The sequence below is a fragment of the Papaver somniferum genome, chromosome 1 (genome assembly GCF_003573695.1).
Source record: "Papaver somniferum cultivar HN1 chromosome 1, ASM357369v1, whole genome shotgun sequence".
Lineage (NCBI taxonomy): Eukaryota > Viridiplantae > Streptophyta > Magnoliopsida > Ranunculales > Papaveraceae > Papaver > Papaver somniferum.
Window position 1 is genome coordinate 244,068,496 of NC_039358.1, and position 23,326 is coordinate 244,091,821.

Consider the following 23,326-nt stretch of genomic DNA (forward strand, 5'->3'; position numbering starts at 1 on the left):
TAAGGGGGTAATAATGTAGCATCTCGGTTCTTTTTCTTAAGTACTAGGGTGCGAACCCAATCCATATGGATTGGGAGGCTAGATTTAATGCATTGTGGAGCGTTGAACCTAGTTGTTGTCGTGTTTCGGTTGCGAAACACTTGATAATTTCTTGAGAAACCATGTTTCTCTTCGTGTGAGCCAGCCTTGGTGTGTACTTATGCCAATAGGGATACATATTTCATGGATTTTAGAGAACACGACACTTGCAAGGGGTACGTGTCATGTTTTAATCGAATCAGGGGTATTTTAGTCTTTTTAGCTCTCTTGATAAACTTAAAAATACGATTTTCTTTCAAAATCAGATTATGTTCTCCCATGTTCGATTCATCTCTTTCACTAGCAGAAAAATCAGACACAAAAACTAGAAATTGAAGCATATCTTTCATAGTTTGATCCGTTGCTTGAATTCATTGCTTTGGAGCTCTTGTTTCACATCAAAGGTAGGGGGAATTCCTTCTCAAAACTGTTTTGAATCTTCAATTTATATATATGTTGATTCTCTGATTTACAACTCAAAGGAATTCATATCTTCACATTCTTACAATGGGATTTGTGTTAGAATTCTAAATTTCAAGTTAACATGTTGATCCTCTTTGATTTGAATGATTGGGTTCATGAGAAAGGTTAGGGTTTTCAGAAAATTTCATGTTTAATTCATGATTCTTGCAAAATATATCCTGGGTTACTTGGATCTATTGGAATTGTTCTCTATTTCTTGATAGAACTCAAATTAGGGCATTTCAGGATTCAGAAAACAGATTACTGTCATGTTTTTGAGATGGTTTAAACACCTGGTTCATGTTACTCTTATTTTTGATCATATTTTTATTATGAAATAGTTTTTTTTATACTTTCTAACGAGCTAAGAACCGTCGAATTCGGAAATATAATGTAGCCTGTGTGAATTTTCAACTGAACAATATTAAAACTGAAAAATTCCTGTAACAGTTTTCTGTCAGTTTGTGTCAAAGGAGTTTTGAACAAGTTACTGACCTTGTTTGATTTTCTTATAATTTTTATGTGATATCCTATTGTCTGTACTTTAAAACTAGCCGAAAAACACTCAATTTGATTGAGTAACGAAGCCTATGTGAATTTTCGAGTATAGGCTATCCAAACTGTGAATTTCAGGAACCAGTTCTGCTGTCCAGTTTTCCTAAGGTCTGTCAAAACAGGTACATCTAACTTTTGTTACCTCTTATTATTTTTCTGTTAAATATGGTCTCATGTAGTTTCAAACAAGACTTAACTCACTGAATTCCGTCGCTCAATGAATTTTGCACGAATTTTTGAGTGGAGACTGAGCAAACTAAAAACTGCAGGAAAACAGTTTCTGTCCTGCTTTGTCAAGACGTTTTAAACACAGGTGTATAACTTTATCTTATTTCCTATGAACCCTATTTTAAAGATGGTTTTCTCTATTTTCTAACGATATCAAAACCACTGAATTCCATTGCATAATGAATTTTGTGTGAATTTTTGTTTGGAGTTAAGCAAAACTGAATTTCTGGAGTGTTTTAGAGTAAATCATGGAGTTAACTCATATGTATGGTTTTGTTTTGTGTATTTAGCCCTATGTATGAATACTCCTCATTGATTTTAGCTTTGTTTCATAAAGTGCAAGCTAAGGTAAGGGCATTTCATGGTTCATGAATTGAAACTTTGACAGTTTAAGCGATATTCATATTTAACGATACTTATGAACTATCTATCGATCGTTTGAGCACTCTTTTGGTTACAAATGCTACTGATGAGTTTGTAGGGCCCATTAGGGGCAATCCATACTAATGGTTACCTGCGGAAGATCGTCTGGGACGATGGTTAGTTTTCAGATAAACTCCGACACTTGGTAGGACCCTCACAGTAGAAGATTGCGAACTCAATCGCTTTGGATGATTTCAGAATGGTTTACTGACTTTATAAAGTCTGTGAAACTTGGATATGGATGTGCTCAACAACTTAATGTTTTATTTACATATATTTGATGTTTTTGGCTATCCTTATTGGGCATTGAATTGTACGTTCGACTTCGTATCATCGTCTCCCTACTGGGCTGTGGCTCACCCTATTTGTTTTGTTTTCCACAGAGTTTGAGAGCGGCTTGAGGCAGTAAGCTTGTTAAAGCTTGGTGCGTAAAGCATTGGGGGTCAAAGTGAGTACACTCGCTTTTTTTTGTTCATGTATATATCTACGTGTAATCTGGGATGGTTTGTGAAAACTAGTACTTTGTGTTTACTTTGTGAAGGTTTGAAAAGGAAATCTTTTGTTACTTTTGTAAATGAGGTTTATGTTGATAGTTGTGTTTTTGTTTGAAAATCGGCTAAAGCTATTTTGTTGTAATCTTTAAGCTACCACCTTTGAGTGAACTTCTTAAAGAAATTAAATCCTTTTTGGTATTGTTTATATAAGTGTAAAGTCTTGATTTTTGGTACTTTTGAATTAATCAGTTTTGTACTAGTCGATCCCTCTTTTATCTTTAAACTGTTTTCTTTAGTATATTTTCGTTTTGGCAACTCGGAAGATTGAAAACTTGTCGGTTGACTGGACACCACGGCCAATCGAAAGCGAAAAATTTTCTGGGTCGTCACAGTTGGTATCAGAGCAAATGTTTCGATTTTCTTTGGGTTTCTCTTTGTTTTGTGTTAGTGATACCAGCAAATTTACTCTATTTTGCTTTGGATTGTGAGTATTTAAGTGTTGGTTTTGTTGTGAGATTTCTAAAAAGGAGTTTAAAAAAAAAAAACTTTTTATTTGGGAATTTTTAGAAAACTACCAGATTCCGTGATATGTATATGATTGGGTGGTTAGTAATGAGTAGTTACTGACAAAACTAACCGAGCTAACTCGTTGAAAGTTTGATTCGTAGATGTCAAATATGGAAAAAATAGCTCGTTCTACTCCAACTAAGAAAATCAAGGTTCTGAATAAGAGAACCAAGACTATGCAGCAAGATATGGCAGAGCTAGCAGGTTCCGTGAAGACCATTGCTAAAGCTATAGAGAATCCGAACAAATCCAGTCATGAAGTTGATGTACGAAGGTTCAAGAAATCTTTAGGTAATGACTTCATATTTCATGGAACCGAGGAACCAACTGATGCTGAAAAGTGGTTGCTGGGTATAAAGAAAGAATTGAAAGTTATGTTGGTTTCAGAGGAAGACAAAGTGAGATTTGTTACATACATGTTCCATGGGGATGCGGATTTTTGGTGGAGCTCCATTGAGAGAATGGAAAATGTATCACGGATGTCTTGGGAAAGATTTGAGGAGTTGTTTTTAGAGAAATATTTCCCACCGACTGCTCAAGCTGCAAAATGTATGGAGTTTGCATTATTGGAGCAGGGGGATATGTCAGTAACTCAGTTAGATAAGAAGTTTGCAGAGTTAGAACGACATGGACAACATTTGGTACCGACCCAGGAGCTGAGGGCTCGTAAGCTAGAGTGTGCTTTGAAGGGACCCATTCGAGATAGGGTGGTCAGTCATAACCATAACACGTATGCTGCAGTCTTAAAATCTGCGTTGGCTGTTGAAGCTAGTTGGGCTAAAACACTGAAAGAGAGAGAATCTCGTGAAAAGAAGAAGAAGGTGAAACAAAACCCACAAGCACGGCATAAGCGACCACGTACCGAATCTCCGGTGAAGAAGGAGAAGAAGTCTGGGACAAAGTGTTATAATTGTAGAGAGGAAGGTCATTACGCCAGAGATTGCCCCCATCCACAGAGGCAGAGACCACAGAACACGAATCAGCCACGTAATCAGAATGTTGGTAATAGACCGCAAAACCAGCCACATAGTCAGAATGTTGGTGGTAGACCTCAGAATCAGCCACGTACTAACGCACCGCCATTCCAGCCGAGGCAACCAAATGTCCAAGGGAAGCTTAACTATGTTGCAGAGGTTAGAGGAGAAGCACAGAACTCCGTTATCGAGGGGTCCAGTGGTCGATAAACCTAACTCTAGGTCGATAAACCTAACTCTAGGTCAACACAACTGGCATATACAAGGGCACCAGTGGTCGACTTTATTGAATTTATTCCTGTTGGTCTGGTCTTAATTTTTATTTTATTTTTGGTATCTCAATCACCCTATTTCACCCTAGCAAAGGTAACAACTTGAATCGTGTGCCCCACCAAATCACTTAAAAAATAAAAACTGAAGGATTAGGATTCAACGAGATATGGCGAAACTACCATGTTTTTTTTAATTCTAACACCTGAGCTCTGTGCTTTTATGAATAGACTTTTTAGATGTTTCCATCTAATCTTATTGGTTCCTCAACTCCTACAACCAAAATGCTTCCATCCACTTAGACTGGTTAGTGCCATCCTTAATAAACATAAATTTCTAGGCTCTGGAGTTTTTTTTTTTTTTTTACTGCAACTAAAAAGTTTCTCCCATACCCCCAAACTTAAATCTAACATTGTCCTCAATGTTCTAACGATAAAATTAAAAACATGAACAAGGAGAAACTGTTACCACTTGAAGTAAAAGAGTTAAGGAAAGATATTACCGTGTTGCATGAGCATGGGTTACCTCCCAAGAAGTGCTAAGTTTAAAGTCTTCAGCCAGACATTGGAAGAATTAGTCACCTCGTAGAATCATATAGCAGTAGCCGGAATAATTGTGGGTCATCTGGATCAAAAAGCATTACCCACAAGAAGAGGAAAGTGCAACAGACCAAGAAGATACCGAACATACCCTCGCGTAAGACAACTACATCTAGTTGTGGTTCATGTTCAGGCTCTATAAAAGGGTCTAAATAAAAATCTTTCATCGGTTGGATTTCCTCAAAGCTAAGATCCGGTTCAGGCATTAGAGTTTGGAAAAACTCAACAAAGAACTTAGAAGCACATAACAACAACTTGAATAATTGGGGATCCTCTAAGTCAATTATATTTGACTCACACAGCTGACCACAATTAAAGAGGTGGTCTTCCTTAAGAAAATGTGTCGACCCCCTAATATCCTAAAGTAATTAGGTTTAGTCTCAAAACTTAGTAACCGACACATCTGAAAATCATATGTTCCCACAATTGGTTGAAAAGTTTTTGGTGGGAAAACAAAGTCAATCTTGGTATCATATATTGGGTTAACCACATCAACCAGAGGATGAGTTTCTAACAACTGAGCTTCTTTCTGGACATCATTACGTTCGGTAAAACATGTATGAAGATAATCTTGTAAGATGGTTGAGGCATAAATGTCAAGTCCTACACGAGGGAACTTTCTAAGAGTTAAAGAACACGGAGAATGATAATCACCCCCAAACTTAGAGTTTTCTGTGTCTCTCGAAAGACTAGTCACAACTTCCCTAATTTATTGGTCATCAGATTCCTGAAAATGGTCAATTGATTCTTCTAAGTCTGGTTCATCCTCGCTCATCTCTACGAGTTTATGGTCTTCTAATATTAGTGTTTCTAAATGGGTAGACTCTAAAACATTATTCTCAGGGTAAACTCTTTCCTCTAAACCATCATCATAATCATATAAAGGATTACCAGCAAAAGTTTCTAGTAAAGGCTCATTAACTAAGGTGTTAATCATAGTTACTTCCTCCGATTCACTGATAGGCACATCAAATAATAGATTATCCAACATACTGCAGGCTAAAGGATCATGAACTACATCGTCTAAAACGGTGGTATCTCTAGTCAAATCCTCATCCTTTTGAATAGGTGAATAATTATTAAAATTATTTGGATTTGTACTAGAAACAACACTATCATTATAAATCTCAATCGGAGTAACAAATTCCTGATCACTATGACTACATATTTCATGTTCTTCATCAATACTATCCTCATCATAATCGTCTTTATAATAACATGAAAAAGATCGAACCTCATAAAAACAAGTAGTGTTACCAATTCTAACCTCGTCATCTTGATTATGTGAATAAAAACTATCCTTATTTTCAAGGGTGGTATTGGGAACACTATACTGGAAATTAAGACCATCCTGAGCAAGTTTTTCCACAATCCTATTTGTACTCTCAGTAAATTGCTTGAGGGAATCCTCTAGAGACATTTTAGTTGTTTGCTCTATGGAATCTTCTAGAAGCGGAATATTATAAGTCCCTTTCATAAATAACTTCTGTGTTGACTCATTAAAACTCTTGAGAGACTCTTCTAAAGAAATAGGAGGATTTTTTTGCTCGTATGACCTGTGCGCATGTGGATAGTAATTGGGCTCACCATGGTATGACCCGTAACCTTAAAAAGTTTTGCGTTCCCAATCACTATTCACACTATGGTCATAAAAAGGATAATGCCCAAGCTGCTCAGTCGGATACTCATTGTATTGGCTATTATAATACCAGTTCGACATCCTAACCGCAAGGGAATTCTAAACAAACACAAAGAAGGCTGACTCGACCACAACAAGCCTATTTTATCTAGAAAACAAAAAGCATGATTGATTCTAGACCAGCTTCTATTCTTTCGAAAGGGAATTCGTTACAATTTAAGCAAACCCCTCTGGAATCAATCCGAGTCAAAGTAAGTTGAATAGAGGCGAGGGAAGCTGCGTGGAGCTTTGATACCCAAGGCCTCACCGCATTACAAGGTGGCGCAGTCACGCATTCAACTCACAGAAACCATCATGAACTTCGAAGTATGCTTAAAAGAGTAACCAATATTTTTCGAATGACTTTCCTATTAAGCTCGTTACTCTATCAGTCTCATTCTAGTCAAAATTTTAGGCTTAGGTTCGCGTTTGGTTTCGTTTTCCTAAGGCGGGCAAGAAGAGAACGGTGATGAAATCCGAACTTTTATCTTGTATGGCCAGGCCTTGCCCTTTACTAGGAAATTAAAACAGCCGTATTCGATTCCTCAACATATATGCATACAAAATCATCCAGTAAACCCGTTGACAGGGGATTCACAGGTGTTTAGAATTCTTACCTCCCGTTCCAGACGGGGGATGAACCGTTGAAGTCGACTCGGGCCACGACTCCTATGTCATGTACGAACCCGAGGGGCCAAGGCGATATCGTAATTGCCGTCCTTCTCTGCACACAATTTGTATTTAAAACTACCCTTCCGTAGGGTTTAAAAAAATTAATGTCCAATGTCCAAAAATAAAGTCCAAAAATAAAAAAAAATTACAAAAATATAACCCTAATTACAGTTTCTAAAAAACTAAAATAAAATTATTTACAAAATCTTCTTCTTCACTCCTTTTAGATTTCTCTTTTCTTTCCTTTTTGGACTTTGCCTTTCTCTTCAGCACTTTCTATTTTTCTTAAACTTAGCTCCAAATCTGAAAGCAAACAAAAATACCAAAACGCGTAGAAAAGAACAAATAAAATAAAACCTAAAAACAAATCTATAAACAAATCCCCGGCAGCGACGCCAAAAATTGATGTGATTTTCAATTGATTTGTAGTAAAAAGGTTCATTGAGACTTGTGAAAGCAAAAGAATTTAGACTTAAAAATTAAAGAAAACTAAATTCAAAATTTGGTTTCAAGATATTGGGAATAACCAAGACACTAGAATCCACTATTACACATGAACGAATGATGTCAAATATTTCATAACTCTAATTAACCTTTTAATACTTTATTTCTTCATTCACAAATAATCAAACATATTCTCAAATATTAATTGTATCCCCTAAGCATAGATTATCTAAACAAAGCATAACCCATCTAATTGAATAACAACTAATGAAGAAAAATTATGTAAACTTTTAAGAACTCTGCAAAAGCAGTGATTGAGTGAATTATAATTAAATATTAGAGAAAATGAAATAGTTACCCATTATTCATGTGTGAATAGCTTCATCCATTGTCTTGGTTACGCGAGAATTTATCCTCTCATCATGTTGTTGGAAACACGCTCAAAAATCATTATTATTGATCAAAGGGTGTTTATAAATGATGAAAATGGAGAAATAATTTAAAACTGGGTTTGTAACAATTATATTTGTTACAAACAAAAAAGAAACGATACAGAGGATGTGTCACTGTTACTGTTGCTCTAAGACCCACGACTCTGTGTCGCAAACGCTGTAGCAAATAAGTCTGCCTCTGATGTACGACCCTCGGCTGTGAGTCGTTGTTACTGTTGGAAAACGACGGTCTTGAATGGTACGTTCTTCGTGTTCTTCAATGGCAGCAGCAACAGGTCTCTCTGTAACTTGGTGTTTCGACTCTGTGGTGCTCTATTTCTCTGCCAAACTCTTTATCCCCCTTGCTGACTTCTCAACTCCTCATTTATATATGCCAGAAACAAATATCTTCCCCTTAATTCCCAAATCTTCTCGCCATTAAAAACAATATCCGGGGAATATCTTTACGAATTTGCAGCTCATATAGTTTCCCATTTTATCTCCATCACGCGTCCTATGGCAGCTAAGAACATGTAAACATGTTTAGAGAGAATCGAATACCCTAACTGCACACGCCAGCTCATAAAAATCCTGTGGATGTACTCCTTCAAAACTCGTGCTTCTCTGTTTTCTTCTCGCGGAATATCTATCCAAATTGGATCGAACCAAAGGCCCATACCAAGCCTTTTAGGCTATATCACGTCCACCCATGAAGTTTCAGCGATTTAGTCTACCTCTAACCCATCCAAAATCCGATCGAGGAAACTGCCAGGAGTGAACTCTTCTTCCCGCCAAAAAATGAATTTGAAATGAAGAAGAAGGGTTGCCCCCTATCCGGTCCTGGGGTGCGATTAGCAGCTGCCTAGAAATGGGGTGCCCCTTAGTAATTAGGTTACCCCTTATCCAAAGTGAGGGTCCGTATAGCAAATGTCCTCCGGGGGTGTCCTGAGTAACTTTTCGAGCCGATTTTTCCAAGAATGTTTATTTCCCCTACAAACACAGAAAACACCATAATAAGTACGAAATCGAGTACTAACAATACGGAACATTGAGGACACATTAGACACATAAATGCTTCTATCACAAACCGTGGCTATAATGTTCATGAGCCGATTCAATCGAATCGAATCATCTTTGTTTCAATTATGTCTTGTGTAATTACATAAGATCTCATAGCAATTGGACAACTCTTTAACTAGTTCATTTGAGTCAATTGAACTAGTTATGGTGAAGAAGAACAAAGTTAATATGAAATGCTCATATGGTTAACCTTTTGGGTTACTATGTTGAACCAACATACACGTACACGTTTGGGCATGGTTTTCACAAACCCAATAAACGTCTACCCAAGTGTGTGTGACAAGCTAAGTTTTCGATCTAACGGTTGAGAAATATTAGCTTGAATCTAAATCAGGTTTTCATCTAACGGTGAATATGCATTGCTTTGTAACTAAGGCGAAACCCTGATTTGAAGACTATATAAAGGAGACATCTAGCATTGTGCAAAAATAATCCCCACACGTCTGTGTGATACTAGTGCGCCCGCTAGAGTCGATATCCATTAACCTTTGATTTTCTTCTCTAAAATCAGGTTAACGACTTAAAGACTTCATTGGGATTGTGAAGCCATACCGATACTACTTTTATCGTAGTTGTGTGATCTGATCTTGCATCTTCTATCGTAGGAGTACAATCGATTGATTGACTTGAGATCGTGAGAGTTCTCCGATAGGTAAGATAAAGAAGTCACAAACATCTTCGTCTCACTGTTTGTGATTCCTCGACAATCCGCTTGTGTAGTCAGGAAGGATTGTAGAGAGGTGATTGATTAATCTAGGCTGTTCTTCGGGAATATAAAACCGGATTATCAATTGGTTCCTGTTCACCTTGATTTTATATCTTAAGACGGAACAAAGCCTAGGGTTTATCTGTGGGAGACAAATTTATCATTTGATAGACTTTTCTGTGTGAGACAAATCTGTTTATTATCAAGTTTGTGATTTTGGGTTGCATCAACTCTTGGTTGTGGGTGAGATCAGCTAAGGGAATCAAGTGCGTAGTATCCTGCTGGGATCAGAGGCGTATGAGTACAACTGTACCTTGTATCGGTGGGAGACTGATTGGGATTCAACTATAGTCTAGTCCGAAGTTAGCTTGGAGTATGCTAGTGTCTGTAGCGGCTTAATACATTGTGTATTCAATCTGGACTAGGTCCCGGGGTTTTTCTGCATTTGCGGTTTCCTCGTTAACAAAACTTTTGGTGTCTGTGTTATTTCTTTTCCGCATTATATTTTATATAATTGAAATAATACAGGTTGTGCGTTCGTGATCATCAATTGGAAATCCAACCTTTGGTTGTTGATTGATATTGATTGATCCTTGGACATTGGTCTTTGTTACCGTCCAAGTTATTCCTTGTATTTGATAAAGACTCGCTATTGTTTTTAGCTTGAGTAAAAATCAAATCAAGAGAGAGATATTAAATCCTTGAGATACTTTTATCTAGATTGAGTCTGACTGTCCAGTTGATTCTCTAGTAAAGTATTTCGGAGTTAGTCCATACAAATTTCTAATCAAAATATTGGGTGGTGGTGTTAGACCCCCGCTTTTTCAGTTGTTATTGACCCGGGAAGTCAGAAGAATTTATTTTCACATTCTTTGGTAGATAAGTTGGGTTTAAAGACTTTCAAACATCCAAAACCCTATCCTTTGGGTGGCTCCAAAAGGAAGGTGGGATACAGGTTTCAGAGTAGTGTACGTTCAAGTTTTCTTTTGACGAGTCATACATTGATGAGGTTACATGCGATGTGGTTCCATTAGATGTTTGTCAGGTTGTAGTTGGTAGTTCTTACTTGTGGGATCGAGATGTGATTTTAGATAGGAGGAACCAGAAGTATACCTTTACCAAATATGGGAAATCTTTTGTAATACGAGTTATAGACTCTCCTCTTTATGGAGCGAGCTTGACTTTGAGACATCCTGAGAACAACATGAACCAAGTATTAGATGACCAAACAATCATACATACAAACTTAGCTTTCAAATTTGGACATGAAAAGGCAGAACACATAAAGAAAGTAAAACAGAATACTAATCCTAGATCAATAAAATAACATAGTTGGCTATGTAAATGTAAGGAAGCTAATCCTAAAATGGGCAAGTACATGTGGAAATGTAAGGCAACTAATAAAGCTAGAACAAGTAGCTGTTGTGGCTTCTGCTGCTACTGCAACTACCAGTACACTACAACAACTATAACAAGAAAAATGAGATTTGGCACTAATACTAATTCTACTACAACCTTAGCTGTTGTATTCCATACCAACTGCAACCACTTATTCTACATCTAGTTCTTGTGCTGCATCAACCAGCATTGTTCCTCCTAGATAAGTACAATGGAAATTTTGGTAAACTCCTAGATAATCAGACTATTCCTGACTTCATAACGAAGATTCTATCTGAAAAACAACAATGTGAATCGCCTAATCAAGCCAAAGGAACAAAGATAAGATTCCCATTAACACCGGTAACATCCATTAGCCATTAAATTGGCAATATTCACTAATTCATCAGGGAATAAGGCAAGACAAAATATATAAATGATAAAAGACATGAAAGCACAAACCATCCACAATGCAATCTAAACAAGAAAAAGCAACTGAAACTGAAATTGAAATTAAAACTGAATGCTAACAGAAAATTGAGTAAGATGAAAATATTGAGTTACTCTTCAACCTCAATGCCTCATATTATTTTTTAAGTTAAATCCATCTCAAATCTTTCTCTAATTTCATCCATACTTGTAAGTAATATCAAAACCTAATTTTTGATTGCATGACAGAATCCCTAATTTCATGACAATCGAACACAAAAATCGAACACAAAAATAGAAGAGAATCAGTACCTGATTGAGTGGGTGAGTGATTGATAAACAAGTGAGTGAGTGATTGATCGAGCGAGAGAGAGTGGAGAGGTGACTGACGGACTGAGAAGAGAAGAGGAAAAAAAAAAGAAAAGGAAATGAGTATACGTTAGGTTTACTCTACTGATAATAAATGGGATTGGAAAAATTACAAGTATATCCCTAACTCTATTGGATATCGGATATTAACGAAACAGATGAAGCCCAATCCGATATCGATAGGTTAAGGAAGAAATTTCCGATAAATATCCGTATCTGATACCGATACAACGGATAAAATCCTATAGGATCCCGAATATTCTGAAACGGATTCCGGATATCGGACAGATATTGACAGGCCTAGTTAAGGTCATAACAAAAGATTACATGGCTAAGTGGGGGCAAAAGATATTTATCTCGTCGGCTTAGCAACTCTACATCTACCTAGTTGCCAAAAATTTTGCTCATGACCTAAAAATGTTCTTAGAGAATCTCCAATGCAATGGGTCAAGGTCTTAAAATAGGATGACACATAAGATTTAAGACCTTTTCCACCCAATTTTCATCTCCAATGCAAGGGTTCATAGAAAAAAGATGACATGGCTAAGTGGGGGGAAAGGATATTTATCTCGTCGGCTTAGCAACTCTACATCTATCTAGTTGGAAAAAAATTTGCTCACGACCTAAAAATGTACTTAGAGCATCTCCAATGCAATGGGTCAATGTCTTAAATTAGCATGACACATAGGATTTAAGACCTTTTCCACCCAATTTTCATCTCCAATGCAAGGGGAGCAAAGGACTTTCTTTTGACCTTGGGTTTTAGTTCACATCATATTTTGTCTCTAAATTCAAACAAGAATTGTTAAATAAGATCTTGGGAAATGGAGATGAAATTTATGTAGAAAAAATATTTTTTCCCCTTTTTTCTCTCTTCTTTGATCAATCAGTAGCGGAAATTGAATCCCTAATCTATAATTTGAGAGTTCAACCCCTGACCAACTGAGCTAATCTCCGTGACCCATACCAAAAATTGTAGATAAAACCTACAGAGAGGATGACCTTGACACCCCTATCATTGGAGATGCTCTTGGCCACCAAAATATTACGCTTACCAAGTCCAAAATCCACCGCGTGGCCGGTGACCGGGCCGAAATTAGGCCTCATGAGTCATAACCACAATCACAGTCAGCCCGAACAGGCCGAGTCAAAACAACTCACTAGTCACTACATTTATCCATCTTCCTTTGTTTCTCGTGTTCACCCTCCCCCACCTAACCTCTCAGTTTCATTTCTTGACTCTCGGTTGGAGGTTCTCCCGCGTCATCTGTTGCCGTCTGGGGTTTAGGGTTTTTCTCCACCACCGTCCGCCGCGGCCACCACCAGCACCACTTCGGCTAATGGTACTGTTCCTTGAACCTCCCTCTTTTTCTATGGAACTCTTTGGATGCATAAATCTCAGTGACCAAATCTAAGCTAGGGTTTTTCTTATTTATTAGATTATCTATAGTAATGACCAAAATTACCCTGGTTTATTCTTTTTTTTCTGAGATTGTTAATCATTTGATTTAGTTTAAGTCTGGAAATTTCTATTAATTTCAGGATGATTTTCAATCATTTTATTGGATGCCGATTTTATAAACATTTGTTTTGAAGAAACTCAATTGCAGCAATAATGGCGTCCTTGTCATCGTGCTGTGGTTGGTCATTATCCACGATTAATGTCAGCAGTAACAGACGACAACTTAATAGTTCTTCAATTAGACCAACAACTACTTCATATGCTTCTATTTTGTTACCATCATCATCATCTAGGTCTTCATTTGTTGTTGCTTATCATCATGTCAATCGCAACAATTTGGGAATTTCTCCCTGTGTTTATTCTTCCTCATCCATGTCAAAACCATTTCTGCCTTTTCAACCATTCTTTGATAAGATGAATTCACTATTCAAAATCAACACTACCACCACCACCTCTTCAGAAACAAAATCAATTATCAGTAATTCATCACCTCAACTTGAATTGCAACTTAATGATGGAGGAGGGAATGGAAACAACAACAATAACAACAATGGGAACAATAACAATGGGGACAATGGCAGCAATGAGAATGACGGTAACAAACATGGTCGGGATCCCTCTGTCTTTATCATGTCCATCTTAGGTTGCTTTTGGGCTTTCCAATTTACTTGGGCACTTGCAACAATAGCTGACAAAGAAGAAGAAAATGCTATTTGGGAAGTGAGAGGTGGAAAGTGGATCAGGCTCCTCCCTGACCCTTCACAGGATGCCTTTATTGTTGCTTCTGATGATGAAACCAACTTGTCCTTTAAGTCTTTAGCGCATCTCGGTTTCTTCAATTTCTTTCAGTCTCAGTGCAGACAACTCTTTATCCAGCTTATGCTTCCAGAGGGTTATCCCAGCAGTGTTAGCAACGATTACCTGGAGTACTCTCTATGGAGAGCTGTCCAGGGCATTGCTAGTCAAATCAGCGGCGTCCTGTCTACCCAGGTGTCTCCATCCTTCTATCTTATGTTTTAATTTCACTAGTGATTCTATTATTATTCTGCTTTTGGTTTTGGTAACTTCGACATGGGTTTCATTTCTAGCCTACCCCAACTTGTTTGGGATGAAAGGCTTGGTTAGTTTTGTTTCTGTAATGATTCTCTTATTACTAAATCTTTCTGTTTGCTTTCTTTTTCTTTCTCTAGGCTTTACTTTATGCCGTTGGGTTGGGGAAAGGTGCAATACCAACAGCAGCTGCAGTGAGTTGGGTACTCAAGGATGGTATTGGGTATCTAAGCAAAATATTATTGTCCAAGTATGGACGCCATTTCGATGTGAATCCAAAGGGCTGGAGGTTGTGTGCGGATCTCTTGGAAAACACTGCTTATGGACTGGAGATTCTGACTCCTTCATTTCCTCATCTCTTTGTTTTCATTGGTGCAGCTGCTGGAGCAGGTCGATCAGCTGCCTCTTTGATTCAGGTTTTCCTTCATCTGTATATTGATATATTTTAGGTTAAATTGTTACGGAAGGGCACGGAAATAAAAATATAGAATTGTTTAAACCTTTAAAGAGTAGTCTGAGGTCACACAAAGTGAGTTTCTGTTTCACCTGAGTAAATTAAGTCATATTTTGACAGGGGTCTGAGATCAGATTAAGTCATAATTTGCCATGGGTCTTCAACATAAATGAACATAAGAAAATGGTTTTGAATCTGGTGTGTTTATGAAACTTTTCAAGAGTGATTATATATTAACATTAGGCCTATTGCTGCGCAGGCTTCTACTAGGAGCTGTTTCTATGCAGGATTTGCTGCTCAGAGGAATTTTGCAGAGGTATAATGTGTTTCCTTTTCGGTCATTTATACTTTTCAATATTTTTCTTCTTTTTTTCTCTCACAAAGCATGGAGACCTCTTAGGATTTATGAGATTTTTTAGTTCTTGATGCCTAGCTTTCATGCGCTGTTCTATCTTCTTGATCTCGTACTTCATATTATACTGTGTTTAGTGGTTTTCAGTGATTCAAGTTGGTTGATATATGTTTCCTAATTCGAAGGTATTACGTATTACAGGTAATTGCTAAGGGAGAAGCTCAAGGGATGGTGAGCAAGTCAATTGGTATCATGCTTGGTATAGGGTTGGCTCACTGCATTGGCTCCTCCACATATCTTGCCTTTGCCTCCTTTTTTGTGGTGACTGGCGTCCACATGTTCTGCAATCTCAAGTCATATCAATCAATTCAATTAAGGACACTCAATCCGTATCGTGCAAGTAATCTCTTCTCTCTGAACTTTATTTACAGTTCTCTGTATAACACCAACACTTCTTTTTCTTGCTTAAAATGTTAAATTAAATGTCTCCATATCGTGTTAATCATTTACAATCCTCTCAATGGTAACATTTGTTTAGCTTTTATTACGGTTCCTTGATGAATCCCTTTATCATCATCCTTAATACTTGAGGCAGCCTATTAGAATCCCATCTGTCATTCGACTGCATTAAAGTGAAAAGTCATATCATCCTTCAATGATGTCTGTCTTCTAAGGCAGTAAGACCCTTAACTTGCAACAAAAAATACTTTTGCTAAGTTAAACTGGCTCTGGTATTCGTTTTTCATGTTCAAACTTTTTGGGGGGGCATGAACATTGATGTGACCCGGTGTACTTGGAACTGATATACACTTTTCTTAGTCTATGGTGAAGTATAATGTTTACTGAAAGGTGTTAAGATGGTCTATGGATGATCCAGTTTTCTTTTTACAGAGAAAATTGAAATTCTTTGGCATGGATTGTGTAAGTAAACTTTGTGTGCATATTGCAATTGTCAGAGGCGATGGAACTTGAATATTAAGCTTAAGTTCCCATTAGCATCCAGGTTTTCAGAATAAATAACATACCTAGTGTTGCCAGATTCAGGTCTTAGACATCTATAGTATGATTTTTTTCTTTTAATTTGTTGATTATATTCAAGATAACTTTTATGACCTTACATTTTGACTGCCAAATTCAATCCACCATTTTATGGAATATATCTTTTCTTTATATTAGTTAGATTAGATGAATCCATCCGATATGTTTGTCTTCTCAGTTCTCACTCTTTGTATTATTGTAAATTCTGTCTGATATTATATACAGGTTTGGTCTTCAGCGAGTATCTTTTGACTGGCCAAGTTCCTCCTGTTAAAGAGGTTAATGATGAGGAACCACTCTTTTCGGGACTGCAGCTTAGCAATGTTAGCCTCATGTCTAAAGTAAGTGGTAAGCGTAATGTTGCCTTAGATTATTAGTACAACGTCACTGCCCTTACATTTTCTTTTTGTTTTCACGCAGGACACTTCTCAAGCAGAACCGCAGTTATTATCTGGCGAAGCCAAGGATGCTGCAGTTCAAATTGAGAAGCGACTGCTGCTAGGCTCCAAACTTAGTGGAGTTATCAACAGCAAGGAAGACACACTAGCCTTGTTTGATCTGTACAAAGATGAAGGGTACATATTGACAGAGCATGAAGGACTGTACTGTGTAAGCACCAATGGGCCTAAGTTGATACTTTCTTAAATAAGACGAATCGTACTTGCTATATTGCGTCTCTAATTTATTATTGAATTTTGTCTGGCCTTTTTTGTTCTGTATCTCAGGTGGTACTTAAAGAGGGCTCCTCACCACAAGACATGCTCAAATCGTTGTTCCATGTCAATTATTTATACTGGCTGGAGAAAAACGTCGGAATTGAGGCTAAGAGTGCTGCAGATGACTGTAGACCAAGTGGAAAGCTGCAAATATCATTAGATTATGTGAATAGGGAATTCGACCATGTTAAACATGACGGGACTACGGCAGGTTGGATCACTGAGGGACTCATTGCCAGGCCATTACCTAACAGGATTCGTTTAGAATATTGTGGTGCCTCCTCTGCGTGAAGTAGAAACACTTGGAAGCAGGTTATTCGATGTGTATCTGGGCATTTTGGAAAGAAAGGTGTAGCTTTTCTGGTTGTTAAGGTTTCATGGTCGATCTTTCACACACGGCATCTTTGTTTAAAATGTGCATTGGCTGAACTTGAGAAAGGCTGGGAAGTGGGTGCTGCTACACCATCCATCTGAGGACCAAGATATGGATGACCGGGCCTAATTGAAAAAGGCACTGTTGTATAAAATTAGAGGACCACAAAGTATTCAAATACAAGTCTGAGATTTTTTTTTTAACTGGTGGGTCAGAAAGCAATCGTGTGTGGCTCATAATCGTACATACATACACGATTGGCGTCTTAATTGGTGCCATGTATCTTATTCTGATTACCAGAACAGATACATTTTCTGAAGTGAAATTGAATTGGTGGTTATACTGTAAACAACTGTTTAGGGTTGTGTTGTGCACAGGACGAAGATATTTTCATTTGAAAATAAGAATATCAAGCTTGTGGGCTCGTTGTTTTTTGATCGACAGCGATCGGTATATCTCCAGTCTCCACACCTTGCCAGTCCAAGTCGCTAAGTACAGCAGCATTAGCAACCAGTAAACATCATCGACAATAAAGTAGAGAGATTCATCAAGAATCTCTGGTAAGTTTGCTTTGATGGTCAGCAGAAAACCACAAATGGAACTCCAAAAAAGAAAGAAACTCTGGGTTTGTCACTGTCTCTTTTTGTCTTTCACCAATTCCAACTCTCTTGGACCTCCTCCAGCCACATCTTTTCTCTTTATTATTCTATATTTTTTCTTCACTGAAAATTCGTTTCACATAAAAAAGAGTGACTTTTTTATGTGTTTTGTTGCTTCTTCCTTCACCACATAACATCTATCTCTGATTCACACCCTCTCAAAGTTTAATAAATTCAGAAAGTAAAGAAATGAAGAATGTGAGACAGAAAGAAGTCAGCATTCATCTTGTTCTTAGAGTTTTAGTTTAGAACTCTGAATGTCCAGAGTCAAGTAATTAAACACAATCTAAACTTATCAGTTAGGAGAAGGAAATGATGGAAGCTGCTTCATCTTCTTCCTGTTTATATCCTTCATTAAAGCCTTCAACCTTCCCTTTCCATGTAAAGCACAGTAGTACTGTTACTGCTAGTGATATTAACAGCATTTACTACAATATCAAGAAAAAGAACAAGAAGGATAGCCTGCAGTGTTGCTCTTCTTCTTCTTCTTCTTCCTTCATCAATCCCATTCATTTTCTCAGAGACAGTAACAACACTCCTTACTATTACTCCCTTGTGGGTTTTCCATTTCAGCAACAACACTTGATCATCAGAAGCAGCAGCAGTAGTACCAGCAGTAGTAATAGTACTAGAACCAGTCGTGGTAGTTCATCTAAAAAGAAGAAGAGTAGAAGATTGGTCTCCTCCTCTCCTTATGTGGAAAAACAAAATGAACAGAGTGTTGAAAGTGGATATCAAAATGGGGATCCACTTGGGAAAAAAGATTTAGGGAGAAGTGTTGTCAAATGGATTAGTAATGGTATGAAATCCATGGCAATGGATTTTGCATCCCCTGACATTACACAGAATCAGGATACTGATTTCTCTGATCATGTTAGACAACGCGTCTTGCGTGGAGGTGGTCTCACGTTTGTCATTGAATCTCAACCTTATCTTAGTGGTGTACCAATGCCCCTTGGTTCTGAAACCTTGTGTTTGAAGGCATCCACTCACTACCCAACACTCTTCGATCACTTCCAAAGGGAACTCAAGCATGTGCTCCTTGATCTACAACTCAAATCTCTCATCCCACCCACTGAAGATTGGCGCAACACCGAATCCTGGAAGCTCCTTAAACAATTCGCCAACTCAGGTATGTTCTGTGGGATTCCAATTTATCCATATCCCTCTACTGGTTGTTGGTGGTGCTTGTTTTGTTTGACATCCTAATCTCACTCGGTGTGAATTCTATTTGCTTAAGTTCATTTCATTTTTACAATAGAGAAAGTGAATATTCAAATTTGGATAGGCTTGTATATGAAAGTAAAGTCCGACTGAGATGTGCATCCGAAATTGAGTTCATTGAAGTTAATTAGCTTAAAGGTCCTGTAATTGAAGGTTATATTCCACGGATTAGTTGTATTAACATAGCTATATGTGCTTTTGCAGCTGAGCATAGAGCCATTGCTAGGAAGATTCCTCAAACAAAAACAAAACAGGTGCATAGTGGACTTGGGATGGAGATGGACAAGGCCAAGGCAGTACAGAGCAAAATTGACAACTTTGTGAAAACTATGTCTGATCTCCTTCGAATTGAGAGGGACGCAGAGCTAGAGTTTACTCATGAGGAGTTGAATGCCGTACCTACACCGCCATCCTCTGCTGACGAGGTTACCGGAACATCTTCGTCAAGTAAATCTGATTCTTCAAAGCCCATTGAGTACTTGGTTACTCATGGCCAGTCTCAACAAGAGCTTTGCGACACCATTTGCAATCTGCATGCTGTCAGCTCTTCCACAGGTTGCCTCATCTATCTATGGTTATATCTTGTGCTTACATTTGTGTGTTTTTAGTTGTATGTTGATCCAACCTATTTAAGTTTATGTGATCTATACAGGTCTAGGGGGGATGCACCTGGTTTTGTTCAGGGCTGAAGGGTACCATCGATTGCCACCTACCACACTCTCCCCAGGGGACATGGTTTGTGTCAGAACCTGTGATAGCAGAGGTGGTGGAGCAACCTCTTGCATGCAGGGTGTCATTAACAATTTAGGGGAGGACGGGTGTAGCATCAGCGTTGCTCTGGAATCCCGGCATGGTGATCCCACCTTTTCTAAGCTCTTTGGCAAGAGTGTCCGCATTGATCGTATTCCTGGATTAGCTGATGCACTCACGTATGAGGTATTCAAATTCCCACCTTAATCTGTTGTGCAATTGTTAGCTCATTTTAATTTGGGTTAACGTAAAAAGTACATCAGAAATCAATAGTGCAGTTTGGGTGGTAGCCAAGAACTTCAAGAAAATTGTGATTATCTGTTAGTTCTTATTTCGTTGCCCTGGTTCTCATTTTGTGGTGAGAAACTTGGCCCATCAATCAGTGAGGATTCTAGGATGTGCTTGGTATACACAGGTTTTTGTATATATTTATATCTGGAATTCCACTTGCATGTACAAGCGCAATAATAAGCTGCATTAGATTCTACATGAATTTGGAACCAACAATATTCATCAGTTTCTTTGGGTCACTCCTCACCTGATTTTACCAATTTGGCACCACTCCAACCTATCACTTTGGCAACCGCACAGCCAGCATGTTTTTGTTGATTATTGCCTCAACTGTCACGTGATTTTCTTTGTGATCTCCACTTGTTCTCTAGTTAGCAACATTTCCTAAGATATACCATGGTCATCTAATTAGAAAGGCACTCATTGAATTTTTAAAATTGGTTCAACAAGGGATTCTCAGTTTCTATTTCTAAACTGTCAAACATAAGTAGAAATTTCTATGCACATCTGTTCCAACCAGTGAATAGACATTGTTTTTGTAACTGTTTTTTTATGTGTATGTATCCAACGATTATGCAGATGCAAAGTGATGATGTATCTGAGTGTCAATATATCATATCTCAGCGTAGTTCATGAACATCCCATTTGGTCTTGATGATCTAATTTCTATGCTGTATTTATCTTTCTTTTGCAGCGCAATTGTGAAGCCCTAATGCTTCTGCAGAAGAACGGTTTGCAGAAGAAAAATCCTTCAAAAGCCATAGTAGCTACTCTTTTTGGAGAAAAAGAAGATGTTGCATGGATGGAGCAGAATAATTTGGCAGATTGGACCGCTGAAGAAAAAGTGGATGTCCTACTACCTGATCATGGAGTTTATGATGATTCCCAACTCAAAGCAATTGCCTTGGGCTTAAACAAGAAACGCCCAGTTCTGGTGATCCAAGGTCCTCCAGGTACTGGAAAGACAGGTCTTCTTAAGGAAGTGATTGCTCTTTCTGTCCAACGAGGTGAAAGGGTCCTTGTGACAGCCCCTACTAATGCTGCTGTTGATAACATGGTAGAAAAGCTTTCTAGTGTTGGATTAAACATTGTACGTGTGGGAAATCCAGCTCGAATATCTTCATCAGTGGCATCAAAATCTTTGGCAGAGATTGTAAAGTATAGGCTTTCAGATTTTGTGAATGAATTTGAACGGAAAAAAGCAAATCTAAGAAGGGATTTGAGATATTGTTTGGATGATGATTCTTTAGCTGCAGGTATACGCCAGCTTTTAAAACAACTTGGGAAGTCCCTGAAGAAGAAAGAGAAGGAGATTGTTAAGGAAGTATTATCCACCGCTGAAGTTGTTTTATGCACGAATACTGGTGCAGCTGATCCTTTGATACGGAGACTCGATACATTTGATCTTGTTGTTATAGATGAAGCAGGGCAAGCTATTGAACCATCTTGTTGGATCCCAATTTTGCAAGCGAAACGTTGTATCCTTGCTGGGGACCAATGCCAGCTTGCCCCAGTTGTTTTATCAAGAAATGCATTGGATGGTGGGCTTGGAATTTCTCTAATGGAGAGAGCATCGAATTTGCACGAAGGGATTCTTGCTACCAAGTTGACAATGCAATACCGGATGAATGATGCTATAGCTAGCTGGGCATCAAAAGAGATGTATGATGAACTATTACGGTCATCTCCAGCTGTTTCCTCACATCTTCTTGTAGATTCTCCATTTGTCAAGGTATTTCCACATTGGTTATTTTGCTTTGAAATGTAGTCTCTATTTTCTAAGTTTATTGAAGCATTATTGCTCAATCTAAATCTGACTTTCTGCCTTCCAGACTACATGGATAACTTCGTGCCCGTTGCTGTTGCTGGACACACGAATGCCATATGGTAGTCTGTCTGTTGGCTGCGAAGAGCATCTAGATCCAGCTGGCACTGGCTCATTTTATAACGAAGGGGAAGCAGATATTGTCGTAGAACATGTCCTATCATTGATTTATGCTGGTATGTTATCTCCTAGCTGCTAAGATATATGTGAAGAACTGACAGCTGTTGTTGTCTTGTATACTCTCTTTTTTCACCTGTGTATTTTGCTTAAGAGTAAAAGGTGCATGATGTCTTTCGATATAGTTTTGTACACCTCATAGGGGGATGAAATGGCTTATATTAATGTGTTGAAAAACATTGTAGGTCCATGAGAAATCCACCTGATGCATCGACCTGCACTTCTACTGGTGTTAGGGAAACATGATTGGTTTTGTTTGAGCGTAATGTCGTGGTCCAATTAACTGAGTTTGAGTGATGATGATTTGCAGGAGTTAGTCCAGACGAGATTGTCGTTCAATCTCCTTACGTAGCTCAAGTACAGCTCTTGAGGGAAAAACTATATGACCTTCCAGAAGCATCAGGTGTTGAGGTTGCAACTGTGGACAGCTTCCAGGGTCGGGAGGCAGATGCAGTCATTATATCAATGGTATGCCAGCCTACTCTAGCTTTTTATTTTCGATTTGTTCTCATTCTTTCCAAGAAAAAGTTTTGGACAAAGAGCTGATTACTGCTTCTGGGGACATTCTTCTCTTAGGTTCGGTCAAACACATTGGGAGCAGTCGGATTCCTGGGTGACAGTAGGAGAATGAATGTTGCCATTACCAGAGCTCGCAAACATGTAACTGTTGTTTGTGATAGCTCAACCATATGCCACAACACCTTCCTAGCCAGGCTCCTGCGTCATATCCGCCACTTCGGTAGAGTGAAGCATGCTGACCCTGGAACTTTTGGTGGGTCTGGTTTTAACATGAACCCAATGTTGCCTTCCATTAGCTGATGGATGCCGTGAACCTCTTCAGTCTTATCTGACACTCCTTGTACTATATTTCTGTATTTATTGTTGATTATTATTTGGGAGGACATACAGTAAATACTTCATTATTCCTCCAGCACTACCCGCCACATCCATTTGTATTCTGGTCATTGTTATTCATAACTGTCTATATACATACAAAAATTACAGGATATTCACATTTCATTTCATCAATTGAATTATATGGGATCTACAAATGGCCGATATGTGCTCCCTCTTCCATGTACTAAAACCATGAATCTTTGTTCATTCAGAGGCCTAGTA

General features: G+C 38.2%; 2 protein-coding genes and 1 long non-coding RNA gene across 3 annotated transcripts; all 3 read left to right on the forward strand.

The window, feature by feature from the left end:
• Nucleotides 1-318: 318 nt before the first annotated feature.
• Nucleotides 319-2,947, forward strand: LOC113339811. The gene is made up of 3 exons (XR_003355141.1): nucleotides 319-482; nucleotides 2,130-2,194; nucleotides 2,909-2,947. It is a non-coding gene; the product is annotated as an uncharacterized LOC113339811 (long non-coding RNA).
• Nucleotides 2,948-13,045: 10,098 nt separating this feature from the next.
• Nucleotides 13,046-17,630, forward strand: LOC113322825 (protein root UVB sensitive 1, chloroplastic-like). Its single transcript, XM_026570986.1, has 8 exons — nucleotides 13,046-13,179; nucleotides 13,379-14,288; nucleotides 14,489-14,764; nucleotides 15,062-15,118; nucleotides 15,356-15,554; nucleotides 16,418-16,533; nucleotides 16,613-16,801; nucleotides 16,918-17,630. Exons 2-8 carry the CDS (start codon nucleotides 13,452-13,454, stop codon nucleotides 17,197-17,199), a joined length of 1,956 nt encoding a protein of 651 aa, XP_026426771.1. The 5' UTR covers nucleotides 13,046-13,179; nucleotides 13,379-13,451; the 3' UTR covers nucleotides 17,200-17,630.
• Nucleotides 17,631-18,051: 421 nt separating this feature from the next.
• Nucleotides 18,052-23,236, forward strand: LOC113322815 (DNA-binding protein SMUBP-2-like). The gene is made up of 7 exons (XM_026570974.1): nucleotides 18,052-19,072; nucleotides 19,369-19,719; nucleotides 19,817-20,100; nucleotides 20,900-21,937; nucleotides 22,038-22,206; nucleotides 22,518-22,675; nucleotides 22,784-23,236. The coding sequence occupies exons 1-7, from the start codon at nucleotides 18,253-18,255 to the stop codon at nucleotides 23,024-23,026; spliced, it is 3,063 nt and encodes a 1,020-aa protein (XP_026426759.1). The 5' UTR covers nucleotides 18,052-18,252; the 3' UTR covers nucleotides 23,027-23,236.
• The last annotated feature ends 90 nt before the right edge of the window (nucleotides 23,237-23,326 follow it).